A 17,448-nucleotide genomic window follows, 5' to 3' on the forward strand; every position below is an offset into this window, starting at 1 on the left:
TTGAAGAAAGTTTACCCCCCTGTTCGAAACCCTTCTCCTCCGTGGGAGTTGAACTTAGTATTGTCCAAATTGATGGGCCCACCTTTTGAGCCCATCCACAGAGCTTCCTTGCAGCATCTGTCTTGGAAGGCCGCTTTTCTGGTAGCCATTACATGGGCACGCAGAGTAAGCGAAATCCAAGCGCTGTGTACTAAAGAGCCTTACACAGTTTTTCACCAGCACAAAGTGGTCTTGAGGGCACATCCATCTTTTCTCCCTAAGGTAGTGTCTGATTTTCATATTAATCAGTCCATTTCTCTTCCATCCTTCTTCCCGAACCCAGCGACCCCGGCTGAGCGGTCGCTTCATTCCTTAGACCTCAAGAGGGTACTTAAATTCTACCTAGAAAGTACCAAAGGCATTAGGAAGACGGATCAACTATTTGTCAACTATGGCACCATGAGAACAGGCTTCCCAGCAGCTAAGAGATCCATTTCCAGATGGATTGTTTCCTGCATTACCTTAGCCTACCAGCTGGCGAAAAGGCCCTTACCTTTGGCCCCTAAGGCTCATTCTACTAGGGGGAAAGCGGCCACAGTAGCTTTCTTGCATGACGTTCCAATGGCAGAGATTTCCAAGGCGGCCACCTGGAAATCGGTTCATACCTTTACCAGGTACTACTGCCTAGAATCCGATTCCAGGGCGGATGCCCAAGTAGGCCAAGCCTCCTTGAGCAACCTTTTTGGGTAGCTTGGTTTATCTAAGCATACTGTTCATTCTCTGTTTCTTTCCTTTGCCCGCAGGGGGATGAGGTGAGGCTCGCTATTCTAATCTAATGCTTATGACTATTGATGAGGATCCCCTGGAAGAGAAGGATTAGTTACTTACCTGTAATCCTAGTTCTCTTCCAGGGGTATCCTCATCAGTCATAAGCAACCCTCCCGCCTCCCCGGGCAAAGGTGTGCTATCTTTTTCAGAGGTTATTATTTCTTTGTGCCATGACTTTTCAGTCTCCGCAAAGAACAACTGACCTAACTGCCACCCCTGAGGCATGATGGGAAGTTGGGGGTCAGGTGTGCCTTAAAGGCACGGTGTCAGTTTTTTGCTATGCAGCTATTAGTTAGCTTTACAGTCTTTTTAGACTGGGTATTTGCAATGCAGCCTGGGAGCTTCCTATGCTTTCAGTGATTTATAAGAATTTCTGCTGTTTTCTGAGCATTAAAACAGTTTCTAAACAAGTTATAATGTTGTTTCTCGTGTTTATAATGCTATTTTTTTATGTATAGTGGAAATTCCTTACAGCATGTTTCAGCTCTAGTGTTTATTGGCTGCAGTTGCTTGTGTATACATATAGGTATATATGTATGGATATATATATGTGGGGCACATATAATATACTGTTTCCGGGATCCCGCGCATGGGCGGGAATATTCTAATGCTTATGACTTTGATGAGGATACCCCTGGAAGAGAACTAGGATTACAGGTAAGTTACTAATCCATCTAAGCATAACCGCTTATCAGTTTTGGATATTAAACTGGGTGGTAATTGATACATATGTGGACGACCTACAGGACTGACCCATCAGACAAATAAGAACGTGGGCCGTCAGCGTTCTTTGAAAGAATATATGCGGAAAAGAGTGTATAATTCTTGTTATGGTTGAATATCTTTTATATCATTGAATGAGTTGGATAGGGACACTGTTTTTTCAATAGGAGAAAATAAAACAAAAACTGATTTACAGGTATCCTGATTAGTTTTTGATATAATCATTAGAATTTACAGGTGAAGTTACTTTGATAGTCCAGTAGTAATTAAACTATTGTTGATTAAATAGTAGACCCAATTTATTTAAGAGGAGTCGTCACAGCACCTCGTGACTTGAAACATCTGGGTCCAACTCTAGATGGCAGGAATATGCACAGCACCTGAATCTACAGTTTGTTACCCAGCCGCCAATAGTTTGTCCACAAGCCGCTAAGATTTCATGGTCTAGCATCGATTATAGCAGACTCAAATAACAGAATGTATTATATTAAGATGTGATGTATTTAAGTTACATCATGTGCACTAATTCAAACTCAATGTAATGAAAATATAGACTCATGTAATTAGCTTTGGTCTATGGATGTGACCAATTGTGTTTATGAATTCTGTTTTATGTACATTCTTCATATATCAAAAAAATGTAATCGTGTATTTAAAAAAAAAAAGAAATAAGAATAAATTCTAAAACAAAATAATTCATAAACAATGTGATTTGTTTTATTAAGTATTGTATCTCCAATTTAGAAGTATTGCTTTTTTTCTAGAGTTGACGTGTTTTATAGATCAAATACACTGTGCCTGGTGGTGTTCCACTTTTTCCAATAGATCTACAGCACTACATGCCAGGAATGGATGCTTTCATGGTAGGCAACATATTCATTTTTCAGCCAGAAGTTGTTTTCTGGATTCACATGTGACTCACCTTCCTCCCCAGAACTGGGGGTAAAAACAATTAGGGGAGGTGAGTAACACTTCAAAACAAGGAAAGTTTCAAAGAGAATAGACACCCGGAGAAAAATCTGAAGAGGACGACCACGCACAGGAACATCTGTGGCGCCTTCTGACATCACACAGGAGATGGACTTAACAGCATATGGTGGTTGATGAAACGCGCATTCAAAATAGAGAAGGACTGTATGAAGCTGAATTTTTTATATGATATGCCAAAAGTAGGTATATTGTGCAAAGAATCTAGGTATTCCTTTACTAGTAGACAGAGGCTTGCTCTAGCAATCCCAAGGTACTGTTCTAGGGGGTAATGGAGTCGCACAGCCTTAGGCTTATCAGAGAGGAGTGTTTGACATCTGCAAAATACACAAGCAATCAAATTATGCATATGACTCAGTAAGGAGATCCACACCAATTTATAAAAATAATGCATATATATAGATACGGGTTCCACCCCCGTTTATGGAGCACCCGTCGGCAGCCTTGGTGGGATTGTGTTGAAGAATCTTATGTTTGGCTTGCCTGAACTGCCGCAGTTGAACTACAGTGGCCATGAAGGCCGTGGATTATACAAATCTAGGATGCCCAGTTAATGTATGGACACCTGCGAGTTCTGCGGCAGACGAGGGATGTGCGCAAAGTGTTTAATTTTCCAAAGGCATAATCGGCAACAGAAGATTGTGAAAATCCCGGAATATCGCTGAGAACTTTGCCACTTGTCTATTGGTCAAAGCCCCGCCAATAGGAACAACTGATGGGGGCTAAAACGTATTAACACTTAGCTTATTTTTTAATGATGTGACTGCACGGAAGAAGGCATAAACGCGAAACGCGTCTGCGAAATTCAAGTCATTAAAAATTATCCCGGGAGTGCTCCACAGTGTCCCCTGGTTGTTACTTACAGATACGGGTTCCACCCCTGTTAATGGAGCACCCGTCGAAGTGTTCGGCAGCCTTGGTGGGATTGTGTTGAGGAATATACATATAAATATATATATCTCCACCAGAATCAATACGATCATGTAAGTACGTTTTGAAAGAGACATACTGTACGTTTTCAAAAGTTGACACTTTTCAGTAGTCGCAATTTTATCCTTTGGGAGAAAAAATAAGTATGCCATACATGTAGAGTACTGAGACTTACAAGACCAATTAATAGGACTTAAGTTGAGCATTGGGCAAGGTCCAAAGCAGCACCAGCAGTTCACCTCCAGCAGCATTAGGGCGTCTGTGTGCGGTGGTGCAATACAGTGTCTGGTGCCCAATGTTAGTCTATAGGGATCGGTCTTCGTGAGAAGAGGCTGGAGATTTGGACAGAGAGACAAGTTGGGCTGAACCAACAGGGAAGGTCAGGCCTCGCGATGCTTGGGGACACCTTTGGTCCTCTTCTCCACAGGCCAGGGGCGACTGGTGCAGAGGTGTCCTTAAGTGTCAGGTTTTTGTCAGAGAGCAGTCGTGGTAGAGGGGTCAGCACACAGAGGCTGCTGCCGGTGTTGAGAAGTCCACATTTGGGGAAACCCGAGGTGGGCTTAGTCTGGAGGGTCTGAGGACCATGTTGTCACAAGTTGGCCCAATTCAGTTTGAGCTAGGCGGCTTGGGTGCAGTAGTACTTTCCAGTGTTGTGTTTTCAGGTTGATGGAGCTTCGCAATTTTTTTTTTTTTTAGGACCGCAAGGTGTAGGGTAGCAGCTTCACTGTTCCACTGGAGTTCCCGGTTCTCGAATGAAGTGCAGGCAGTTCTCCCACAGCGGCTGCAGGACCAGTCCTCTTTTGGAGCAATTGTCAAAGTCAACAGAAAGACAGGCGGGCAAGGTTGGCGCCAAGTCAGTTACTTGTTCTTCTGGTCTTGCTTCTTGCGACTCTTCACGTCCATCTCCTTCTTTCATGTCTGCAGAATCTGATTTTCTGGTGCCACAGGCTCCCCCAAATACCTAGTTTTGGGGCATTAGGGGAAGTGTAGAATAGTAGCCAATGGGCTGTGGACCCCTGGGTCACCACGCCCCCTGTGTGACCAATTCCTGTTGGAAGTGGGTATAACCCTGTCCCAGAATTTCTAAGTTCACCATCACCAAGATGGCAGACACTGACATTTCATCTACACTTCAGGCAGCCCACCTTAGGAAGGTGAGCACGTCTATTTGACTATTTTTCACACCTTGACCATGCACCAAATGAGTCCTTCAAGGGAGGGTCGGCATTCTCTTCTGTGAGGAAAGCCTGATTCATATACCGAAGGCGGGTGGGCTCTTTGAAGCTCACTGCTTTGGATTGCTAATTCGCAGGTCATCCTGTGGAAGTGGGTGTAAGCACCCTCTGCCCGAGCAGGCTTTGTCCCTGGCCTCCTGAGAGCAAAGGCCTACACTCTTGGGGGTCAAAAACTTGTCTGGAGTGGCAGGCTGGCTAAGACCAGTCCGGGAGCGCACCAGGAGCTGGTAGATTTTCAGGGGGCACCTCTAAAATGGCCTCTGGGTTCGTGTATTAATAAATCCATCACTGGAATCATTGTGGGCTTATTTATACGAGATGTTTGATGCCAAACATCCCAGTCTTTAGTGAAGCCATCATGTAGCTGGGGGAACTCGTTTTCACCAGTGTCCATCACATGTACCTAAAATGGCTTCCCTGATCTCTTGTACTGGCAGCAATGGAACTAACTAGGACAGGGACTTATCTGCTCATGCAGACATGTCCACACATGTAGTATAGTGCACCCTGTTTTAGACCTGTAAAACCTGCTGTAGGGGTGACATGCCTATACTGCATGCAGTGTCTTGTTTTCACTTTTGTCAGCACCAAGACACGCAACCTGCAGTGGCAGTCTGTATGTGTTTAGTGAGGGGTTCCTTAGGGTGACACAATTTGTGCTGCAGCCCTCAAGCACCCTCCGTAGCCTCCCTGCCCTAGGTGCCAGGGGTACCATTTACTTGCATCTTACAGAAAGTGCTAAAGGTATTGCCAATTGGGGTAACAATTGTATAGTTTTGAGAAAGAGATCTGGGACTGGGGGCCTGGTTAGCAGGAACCCAGTGCACCTCCAGTCAAAAACACATCAAATGGCAGGCAAAAAGTGGGAGTGACAATGTCAGAAAGGTAATTATCACGTGGGTCGCACACCACTCATCATACTAGCAAGTAGCCCCATAGGATTCTGGAGAATGAAGTAGCAGCGGCGAGTACACCTATGCCACAAGTATAATATATAAATGCCATCCCTGGACACGTGTTTCGAGGTAGTTGCCTCTCGTCAGCAGGGAGCAGGTCTGTATGCGGGGTGCCTAGTAGACTGCCAAATATATAAGGTTTAGTACCTTTCACGGCGCGCGGGTGCGGGATCCTGACTCGTCAGCCATTCGCTCGAGGGAGCTTTCAAATATAATTATCACGTGGGTCGCACACCGCTCATCATACTAGCAAGTAGCCCCATAGGATTCTGGAGAATGAAGTAGCAGCGGCGAGTACACCTATGCCACAAGTATAATATATAAATGCCATCCCTGGACACGTGTTTCGAGGTAGTTGCCTCTCGTCAGCAGGGAGCAGGTCTGTATGCGGGGTGCCTAGTAGACTGCCAAATATATAAGGTTTAGTACCTTTCACGGCGCGCGGGTGCGGGATCCTGACTCGTCAGCCATTCGCTCGAGGGAGCTTTCAAATATAATTATCACGTGGGTCGCACACCGCTCATCATACTAGCAAGTAGCCCCATAGGATTCTGGAGAATGAAGTAGCAGCGGCGAGTACACCTATGCCACAAGTATAATATATAAATGCCATCCCTGGACACGTGTTTCGAGGTAGTTGCCTCTCGTCAGCAGGGAGCAGGTCTGTATGCGGGGTGCCTAGTAGACTGCCAAATATATATGGTTTAGTACCTTTCACGGCGCGCGGGTGCGGAATCCTGACTCGTCAGCCATTCGCTCGAGGGAGCTTTCAAATATAATTATCACGTGGGTCGCACACCGCTCATCATACTAGCAAGTAGCCCCATAGGATTCTGGAGAATGAAGTAGCAGCGGCGAGTACACCTATGCCACAAGTATAATATATAAATGCCATCCCTGGACACGTGTTTCGAGGTAGTTGCCTCTCGTCAGCAGGGAGCATGTCTGTATGCGGGGTGCCTAGTAGACTGCCAAATATATAAGGTTTAGTACCTTTCACGGCGCGCGGGTGCGGGATCCTGACTCGTCAGCCATTCGCTCGAGGGAGCTTTCAAATATAATTATCACGTGGGTCGCACACCGCTCATCATACTAGCAAGTAGCCCCATAGGATTCTGGAGAATGAAGTAGCAGCGGCGAGTACACCTATGCCACAAGTATAATATATAAATGCCATCCCTGGACACGTGTTTCGAGGTAGTTGCCTCTCGTCAGCAGGGAGCAGGTCTGTATGCGGGGTGCCTAGTAGACTGCCAAATATATAAGGTTTAGTACCTTTCACGGCGCGCGGGTGCGGGATCCTGACTCGTCAGCCATTCGCTCGAGGGAGCTTTCAAATATAATTATCACGTGGGTCGCACACCGCTCATCATACTAGCAAGTAGCCCCATAGGATTCTGGAGAATGAAGTAGGGAGCGGCGAGTACACCTATGCCACAAGTATAATATATAGATGCCATCCCTGGACACGTGTTTCGAGGTAGTTGCCTCTCGTCAGCAGGGAGCAGGTCTGTATGCAGGGTGCCTAGTAGACTGCCAAATATATAAGGTTTAGTACCTTTCACGGCGCGCGGGTGCGGGATCCTGACTCGTCAGCCATTCGCTCGAGGGAGCTTTCAAATATAATTATCACGTGGGTCGCACACCGCTCATCATACTAGCAAGTAGCCCCATAGGATTCTGGAGAATGAAGTAGCAGCGGCGAGTACACCTATGCCACAAGTATAATATATAAATGCCATCCCTGGACACGTGTTTCGAGGTAGTTGCCTCTCGTCAGCAGGGAGCAGGTCTGTATGCGGGGTGCCTAGTAGACTGCCAAATATATATGGTTTAGTACCTTTCACGGCGCGCGGGTGCGGGATCCTGACTCGTCAGCCATTCGCTCGAGGGAGCTTTCAAATATAATTATCACGTGGGTCGCACACCGCTCATCATACTAGCAAGTAGCCCCATAGGATTCTGGAGAATGAAGTAGCAGCGGCGAGTACACCTATGCCACAAGTATAATATATAAATGCCATCCCTGGACACGTGTTTCGAGGTAGTTGCCTCTCGTCAGCAGGGAGCAGGTCTGTATGCGGGGTGCCTAGTAGACTGCCAAATATATAAGGTTTAGTACCTGTCACGACGCGCGGGTGCGGGATCCTGACTCATCAGCCATTCGCTCGAGGGAGCTTTCAAATATAATTATCACGTGGGTCGCACACCGCTCATCATACTAGCAAGTAGCCCCATAGGATTCTTTGACGGTTGATTGGCGGCCCTCTCTTCCACCCCTAACTATTTTCTCTACTGAGGAGGGAAGTTATCCCGAAACCCGGGCCATGTCTCGGGCGATATTTTAAAACCCGGGACATGTATCTGGTCTAGAGATCAAACAAGTACTTACTTGCACCCACTGGGGTGAACCACTTGGGAACTTCATGTGCCAGCTTCCCTTGGGGCGACCCGGAGGAGGGGCTAGCGGTGTGCGCTCCATTGCGGTTGTTTATAAAAATGTCAGAAAGGTCTATAGTCATCAGAGGAAGTGAGCTGCTTTCCTACAGTTACAAGACACGATTCCTGACCAAAGTGCTAGATGTCATAATAGATAGCGGGTGATGTGGGTTTGTCTAGGAAGATCCAAGATGAGTCTGGCTGCGGTGTTCTGTATGGTCTGTAGTCGTCAGAGAAAGTGAACTGCGATCCCTGCTTAGAGAGCGCTGCTGCAGTCCAGTGAGCTGGAGATGAGGGCCTGGGTGATGGTGCTTCTTGTGCTTTGGGGTAGCCATTTGAATATCTTATGAAGCATACGGAGGATGAAGAAGCAGGAGGAGGACATGGAATTTACCTGTAAGGTCATGGTTATCTTGTTATTCAGAATGATGCCTTGGTTCCTAGCGTGGTCAGTGTGGGTAGGAGTAGGTGTGAGTTCTGAGGGCCACATGGGAAGTTTTTGTTGCCAAAAAACAGTACCTTTGTCTTGCCCTTCAGTTCTAGCTGTAGGAATACAACAAGCTACAATAGGCCTTTCCTGCTTCTGCCGAGCTAATCTTTGGAAATGGGAACTCAGCTGGACCCTGCATTTGGTGTCTGCCTTACTCCCTGTTAGTGTCTAAGCGCCTCCCCTCTGCTCCTGGGAGGCTTTATAAGTGTACTCCTGTGGTAGATTCGGACTTAACAACTAAAATCAGAAGGTAACATCTTTTACAAGAGCCAACCTGGTTTGTGTAGCTGACTCGCGCTCCATCATGGTCCACATCGAATTGAGTCTGGTTAACTGTCTACCCCGACCAATGACTAGCTTTGGCACCTCATGCTTCATGTCCCTATTCCTACTTAAAACTTTCACACACCAAAAAATTCATATCCCAGGACGTCGCTTATTGGATTTTTGTAATTTCTATTCCATTTGATTTACTAAATTTTCCTTGGATGTTCAAATACCATTTGGGATTTATGTTTTTATTTCAATCATATTACTATTTTGTACTGCATAAAAATGCAACACATTGCCCTAAGTTAAGACTGTGTACGCTGTGTCATAGCCACCAGGGGGTTGTGCTTAAGTTAATTCAGTGACTGTGAAGGTTCACTCTGATAAGCGTTGTGAGTGTTCCTTGAAGTGGGTAGTCGCCACCCTGTCCTTGCCCCCAAATCCAATTTCTTACAGTGCAGAATTGTTAAACAGTTTTTTGCTTTGTTATGAATCAAAGTGTTTATTTTTTAATATTAATTACAAATTAGCTAGAACTACGAAGTTTCTGTTGGCATATTGCACGTGTATGCACAATCTTTTTTTCTCTCCTCCCTCAATACTATGAACATTAATATTTTTAGCAAGTATATTGTGTTCCTTGGCAGGCAGTATGATTGAAAAATATCATCACTTTGAAACCATGTTTGAACCAGTCTACAGTTAGTTAAACTGGGTTTAATGACATGCCTGGTTTATATAGAGTATTTACTTTACATTTTCACCCTTTCAGAAGTTACAAAAGTCAGACGGAACCTCTTCAATCAGGAGATTCGTTCACCAACAAAAAGATCTTCAAAAATGCCAAGAAGTCAGTCTGTTTCTGCTGTGGAGGGAGCCAAACACAAACGCAGTCTATCGAATGAAAGTAGTAAAGGTAGGATATGCATTTGATTTTTATTTCCTCTACTGATTTGGTATTGCCAACTTTCCAGGTTGCCCGCCCTTGATGTTTTTAACATTAACCCCTTCATTTTATATTGTAGTTAATGGTGCTTCTATTTTGTACTAGTCCTTTTTTAGGTCTCGCGTGGCGTTGCAGCGCAATGTGCTGCTCGCCTCGGCTAGATTTATTGTGAACGAGGAGTTTCAGAAAGGGGCTTTAAGCCCCTCCCCTCATTTCCATTGCCTGGCATCACCGTTTATTCTAAACGGTGGCCTGCCATTGGAAATTAGGGTTTTTGGTTGCCGCCCTTTCGCCTGCGATCCGGATTGGGTCGCCTGCTGTACTGCTGTCACAAAGCACTTTCTTATCTTTATGGGGCCATGTGTTTCTAATTAGAAACACATGACCCCATAAAGACAAGAGATCCCTATGCTCTACCTGAGACCCCACCTGCATACGATCAACATATATAGTTTTTATAAGAATGACAATAGATTCAGGGTCAGACAAAAGTCAAACAAGAGAGCCCTTAATAATATTCCGCAGAGTGTATTCCAAAGAGAACCATACATTTTCCCCCCCACAATGGGCCTCTTTGTAGGTGTAGTTGAAGTTTCGGTCCTAATCCAACAATACTCCAGGACTATCATCTGGACAATACATGGTGTGGGTTCTAATATACTCGGTTAGTGGTGCTGACAAAAATGAAATGGAAAGAATCATAGCTAATAAATTCATATCTCGCACCCTTGCATTTTGTAAACATCTCTCAACAACACCAGCAATCATATCAACAATCCTATAGCCAGCAAGGTCTACAAAAATGGAAAAATTTCCTGGGTAAATCACAAATTTCTCTATACAATGTAATGGTTTTATTAATTATTGCAATAAAGATTCCATTTGTACACTGCAACAGGACTACCAGTCACTAAACCGTCACTGTTCTTGTGGCGCAAGGTGGTATAGGAGGTGGATCCTTCATCCTGGTTGCCTGGACAAGCCCTTTAGAGTGCCGTCCTTCCGCAGCACGGGACATGAGCATTGCTGCCACAGCGGTACTACCAGTCCCAGAACCACCACTGTTCTTGTAGAGCAAGTAGGCACAGGAGGCGGGCCCTTCCTCAGCGTTGCCTGGACAAGTGCTTAAAAGCACCATCATCCTCCCGCAGCAGGGGGCTTGCCCAGGTGAACCACAGGCCAAGAGGTCGGCCTATCCACAGCAGGGCCTCCACTCTAAGCTCTGAGATTCTGCAGGTATGAAGGTGGGTCCTTTTGACAATGGATAAAGGAAAATCAACTTTGCCAGAGAACAATCCCTGCCCTCAGCAGAATTCCATAGTGAACTTTTTGCCTCGTGTGATGGAGGTTATTAACACATAGAAACATGAATGGGTGTAGGAATGTTTCAAAAACATAAATAAAAGGCATTGTCATTTGCAATGCCAATAGCTCAAACTTGGGTAAATGCAAGACCTGTTGCATTGCAAATGCTTGTTTATTAATGCAGTAAGTTTCTTTTCTGTGCCTCTGGTGTAATCCTCTGTGGGTCCACAGATATTTTATATACGATACCCATCCCATCTCTTGTGCCTCTAAAGATTGACACTCCAAAATGGCATCTTTTGACCCCCATTAAAACAAACCAGATTATCTCACAGGCCAGTTATTACTGGAAGCGTGCATAGCAGCTTAACCTCCTGCACTATCTTGAATGCTAGATTTTCTTTCACTTTTCAGTTCCAAAATGACATCTGCACAACATTGGATATTTTGGAGTTTTTACTTTCGACTTTCATTTTCTGCCCCATAGGTGTTATTTTTAGCACAGTGTTTTATACAAGAATCTTCAGTTACAGTAGTTTTAGTGCAGTGTCAAGGTGGTATAAAAGTTTTTTTTATTTTTGAAGGATATTTCCAACTGCAGATTCCTCGCCTTTAGAATATTGCACTGTAGCCAGACTGATTCTGGAAGTTTTCACACCAGTGCTCATATGGGCAGATGCCGGTTTGGACCTAGACCTTATCCTGGCCGTACTCCCGGGCTTTGCCATCTCCAGACTAGATCGGCCTCTGAAAAGGGGAGAGGGTTAACAATTATTGCTAAGGAAAATCTGAAAGTCTCCTTTGAGCCCCTACTAGAAATATCGTAATGTAAAGCGCTGGCTTTTAAAATTGCCCTGACAAACCAATCCTCCTTTAACAGGGTTCTACTGATTAGACCACCAGTCCCCAGTGCAGCGTTTTTACATAATAGCAGTCAACTGCTGGACATTAAAGTTCTGTTTTCAGATTTTAACATCCACCTAAAAAACACTGCAGCTTAAGACACTTCAACCTTCTCCGACCTGCCGGGAAGGGCGGGCTTCACATAACTTGTGAATAGCCCTACCCATAGGGCCGGTCACGCTTTAGATGGCATTTTCTCAAATAACCTGTATCTTACATTCTCCTCCATCATCCCTCTAGCCTGTTCCGATCATTCAGCAGTAATGTTCAGCATCTGTCCAAAAGCAGTAACTGACACGGTACCTCCATCCCGGGCCAAATCGCTGAAACGCCCATGGCATTAAATTACCCCAGATATCCTTAAGACCTATTTGTACTACTCTAAAACTGGTCTCCTGGCAGATCTAGACGAGGCGGCCAATATCGATCATAATTGGATTTCTGATAATCTAAATATTTTAGCACTGTTAAAAAGCATTACCAATAAAAGGACCATCCCCTCTGAGCCATGGTTTGATGACAGTTTGAGACTTCAGAAGCAAACGTGTCGTAGGCAGGCAAGGAAATGGCACACACATTATGAGCCTAACGACAAGATCATTAAAAAAAAAAATCTTGGAATCCAAAACAAACATTTTAACCGGGAAAGAAAAGCTGTTTTTGCTTTAAAATTAGTACTTCCCTAAATTCCTCCAAAGAACTCTTCTCGACAATTCAAAAGCTGTGTAAACTTCCTTTACAAGCAAACATGGGTCTAGATCAAGAATTCTGCAATTCACTAGCAGACTCCTTTGAGGCAAAAGTGAAAGTAGTCGCGGATTCTTTTTCTTGCACCTTTCGGATGACGGATGCTCACATGAAGGGACCTTTCTCCACTTCCTCGGAGGGACTAAGGGGTTCAGGTTTTGCAGCAGTGACCATCCCTAGCTTTAATACCTTTAATTCCATTCACATTTACAGATCATGAAAATTCCTAATCAGACCAAAGCTGCATCCCATTGCGACATGTGCCCCCCATAAGTCCTCGATTCAGTCTTTGAGGTTACAGCTAACCATCTCAAAGATATCTTCAATTCTATGTTCTGTGAGGGATACTTTTCTCTGCAATGGAAGAGGGGGTCTAGTCTCCCGATGCTGAAAAAAGTCAATCTGGACACTAAAGACCTCAACAGCTATAAGCAAATCTGCTGTTTGCCTTTGCCGGCCAAGATCGTGGAGAAGACCATGAATATAGAGCTTACCCAGTTTTTAAATGAGATTAAACTTCTGGATAGCTCTCAATGTGGCTTTAGGAGTCTTCATAGCACGGATTTGGCCTTGTTCAATACATTGAAGGAAATCAGAGAGGTCGTGGATAAAGGCGGGAAGTCAGCCTTGATCCTGCTGGACCTCTCGTCGGCATTCACCACAGTCAATCACGACCTCTTATAAACCGCCTTTTTTCTCTGGGCATTAGGGGTAGGGCTTTGGATCTACTGAAGTGTTTTCTCAGTGATGAAGAGCAACTGATGGAGCTTGGGGGTTACAAGTCCCTGTTATCTTTTACTTGCGGAGTGATACAGGGTTCCTCACTGAGGCCGACCCTTTTTAACCTTAGTCACTCCACTTTGCTCACTTATCAAGTCCTTTGGCTTTAAGACAGTATCATACACTGACGACACGCAAATCGTGGCATCCTTTGCTGGGGATCCATCGAACACCGCATCAAGATTCTAAGACAGTATGGGCTAAGCAGGTAATTTGATGTCCCAAAAGTGCCTGAAGTTGAATTCAGGTAAAACTGAGGTGCTTCTCTTTGGATGAGATAACTCCTTCTGGACACCAAGTTGGTGGCCACAGTAATTGGTAGAAATCCCTGACCCAGCCACAAAGGTGAAAAACGTAGGAGTCTACTTTGACACCAATCTGTCCTTTGGAGGACAAATCAATGTGATCACCTCCTCCTGCTTCTTTGATTAAAACCCTCAGGAAAATATTATCTTTTATTCCACCAAAGCTCCAGAAAGCTGTGGTCGCGGCACTCATCCGATCTAAAATTGATTACTGTAATGGGCTTTTTCTCAATATACAATCATGGTATCTTAACAAGCTGCAGGTCCTCCAAAATGCCGCAGCTCGTCTGCTGCTTGCTATTCCAAAACATCAGTCAGTGACCCATGCTCATCCATCCCTGCACTGGCTACCAGTTAAAAGACTAATCTAATTCAAGTCCCTCTGTATTACCTTTAAAGCGCTACATGGCCATAGCCCGATTTACTTCTTACAGAGTTTTAGATGGTATATCCCAGAGAGGCAGTTGCAGTCAGTGGCCTCCTCCTAGGGATAAAACTGCCCCATTGAAAGGGGGGATTTTTTGTAGCAAGCACTGCTAGCCTGTAGAACTCTCTTCCTCTAACACCTAAGAAGGAAAGCAATCTTGTGGCATTCTGCAAACTCTTAAAAACGTATCTCTTTAACAGCTAGCCGAAACACACTTATCCCACATCCACTCTCTGGTTAGCCAATTCAGCAGTAACACCGCACCTAGACACCCTCGGGTATTGGTGCGTGTTATAATTCTTACTTTCATTTCATTTAATTTCCTATGCGCTGTAAGGTGACATCATGCATCTTGGCATTGGCCTTGTTCAGCCCTGGAAGTGATGGAGCGGAAGTACATAGAGGCACCACTCTTGCACGCAGACATCCGTTCCTTTCTAATGCAAATCCAAAGCTCCACCTCCTTTTCGTCGTGGACAAATCCTTTCAAATTGTCTATTTTTCCATTTTGTATGGGAACAATGTCCCATTCAAATATCAAGGGTTCAAGCCATGCCATAACTGTAGGAAACAGATGTTGGCGAAAAACCCGAAGGAGGTCCGACTCTCGTGTTTATGTGCCTGTCAAGACTCCAAGATGTGCGAAGAATGTACCCTCATGCATCTGAAGGTGATCCGGGGACTGTGAAGCGAAACTGTATGTCGCCACACACTGGCAAGTTTTACAGACATCAAAGGAGTCCCGGTCTTCCTCCACTTCAAGGTGGCAGACCAGAGTCCGCTGTCAATGTCTTTCCAGCAACAGATCTACTCCAACATGCACTTCTGTCCCAAGGTGTCGAGATGCCACTCTATCTTGTTCCCGATCAGGGAGCTGAGTCGTCTTGTCTCGCTGGCCCCCGAATTGCCCCAGCTATCTGTGATACTGCAGCAGGTTCAAGTCCTTTAAGGAAGCCATGCTGCCTATTTGTGGCAATCATCCAGCTTCATCTGGTGTGGTTTGAAACCCCAAGGATCCAGAGAGGCCTCCAATCAGTTTACCACAGACGGGTAAGCCCTCTGCACCATCCGAGTCCCTTGAACCCACCTATGGTTCTGCACCTACTTACGTGCTGACTTCTACCCGGGCTCCAAGTCCTGTGCCAGTTCCTCTTTCATCTACGCCAGTCCCAACATCGCCGGAGGTCAATACCCGGTTGACTCTGGCGTTTGACCCTAATCGGCTTCGCCCCTCAGCAAATCTGTATCGACCCTCACCAAGATCACGCTATGCCTCCACACCAGTGTGCCTGGTTCTTGTATGGTCTAGCTCTGACAAAACACTTAGTTTTACTGGGGGTGGGTGTAGGGGTTGATGGAGGGCTCTTTGCTGAAGATAATTTTGATTTGTTTTGCCGAAGGAAGCCTATAGTGAGGGTGCTAAGAAAGTGTAGATGCAATTCGACCATTTAAATTTGATTGAGGGCCTCCCTTCAAATTGCCACGGTCTCAGCTACGATGATACTGGTGTGGCTGAAATCCTAAAAACACCGTCCCTGTTAAGGGCAGATGGCAACACATCGTCCTGCAGCCTCAGTGATGACTGGAACTCATTAGCAACTTTGAAAAAAAACAAGGCACGATAGCTACATGGAGCTATCATGACCGAATACTTCCAACATATCACCAAACGGCTTAATAGTTACCAACTCCACGAGTAGATAGTTTTGGAGGACACAAGTGGTCACATTTGCCTGTAAATGTACACATGACTGCCTGGTCTTGATCATCAACAAAGCCAAGGGCAATCCGAGACTCTACTAAAAAAAAATCTAATTTCCTGAGAATACCCTCAAGAGCAGCATTCAAATTTCCACTTTTAAATCTCGACTAGCAGAAATTAACTCTGAGATTACAAGCATAAAGACTTTTTGATGCATAAAAAAATATCCAAACTACAAAAGGCTTTAAAACGTTTGATAGGAAAAAGTCTGTCCCTGCTTAAGAGAGGACAGTTGTGAGTGACATGTCCTCAGAGGACGGAAGCACCACACGACACACAATAAATCATTCAGCAGTGCATTCATCAGAGACAGGTGGGGCAGTGACGGATGAAGAGGCCCCTTCCAATCTGTATGGGTACCCAGTGGGCCCCTTCCAATTTCCCCAACCTATGTGGCCACAGCAATTTCAGATGTTTTCTCCAGGTCCAGGTCCACAACTTCATTTTCATAGACTTTTCCTTGGCCTTTTTTAGGCTGGGGCAGAGGCAGAGGATGAGGCAGAATATGAGGGGGCAAGCTTGTGCAATAGAATCAGGCAGAACTCCAGATGCTCACAAGGAGCAAGACAAAAAACCTGAAGAGAAATTGATGATCAATCTTTCTCACAGAATACTTAGACATCTGAAAGAAACACGTTAGTTAGATTCCTCACCTTGAAATATCCGCAGTCGTCAGGCTGGATCCGGAAAGATTTTTCGTCAGCAATACCCTTGCGCGTCGTCGCTAGGTGTCGTCTGCGGCTCTGCATCCGTCGTCGTGCGCCGGGATGACGTCGTCTGAGTATTTAGATGCCGCCCTTGCCCGCTGACGTCAGTTCTTCTTTTTTCCGCGCCAGACAGCGCCGATCCGGGAAGAGCATACCCTTTTAGTCATTTTTTTAACTAAACTTTTTGGACTCTTTTGGTCTATTCTAGTCGACTCGACTCTGGTGCCGGTAGGATGCCTGGTTTTAAACCTTGTGACTCCTGTCACCGACTAATGTCAGTTACGGACTGCCACCGCCGGTGCCTCTACTGCCTCGGGGCCGACCATGATGCCGAGTTGTGCCTCGACTGCCGGGCCTTGACTTCGAAGCCTAGGCGGGAGCGGTCCCGCAAGGTACTTGAGCTCCCACAGTCGGCTCCGCGCCGTTCACGGTCCCGGTCGAGGAGGAGGTCGAGGGACCGGTCGCGTAGCCACAGCCATCACCACTCGTCTGGTCCCAAGTCTTCGGGTAACTCAAAGCATAGTAAGAAGTCCAAGAGGAGACATCGCTCTTCGGGCTCCCCTCGCCGGTTGCGCGACTCGGCTGAGGGTTCGGGTGGTACCACCCACGTGGCTCCATCGGAGCCGCAGGAGTCGCGTCCGTCCCCATACCTGCCGGTCCCTGGGACTGACACGACTCCGGCGGAGGTCAGTGCCTTCCTCGCGGCCATGAGAGGCCTGGCTCCGCCGT

General features: G+C 45.8%; 1 protein-coding gene across 2 annotated transcripts in view; it reads left to right on the forward strand.

Moving 5' to 3' along the window:
• TICRR (TOPBP1 interacting checkpoint and replication regulator) overlaps positions 1-17,448 on the forward strand; it is a 586,714-nt gene that overhangs the window by 252,946 nt on the left and 316,320 nt on the right. For both annotated transcript variants that reach the window (XM_085644448.1, XM_085644450.1), the window contains exon 15: positions 9,610-9,753. In XM_085644448.1, the coding sequence (XP_085500574.1) occupies positions 9,610-9,753 (144 nt within the window). The remainder of the gene's footprint in view (positions 1-9,609; positions 9,754-17,448) is intronic.

Source organism: Triturus cristatus, chromosome 3_1 (assembly GCF_964204655.1).
Source record: "Triturus cristatus chromosome 3_1, aTriCri1.1, whole genome shotgun sequence".
Taxonomy (NCBI): Eukaryota; Metazoa; Chordata; class Amphibia; order Caudata; family Salamandridae; genus Triturus; species Triturus cristatus.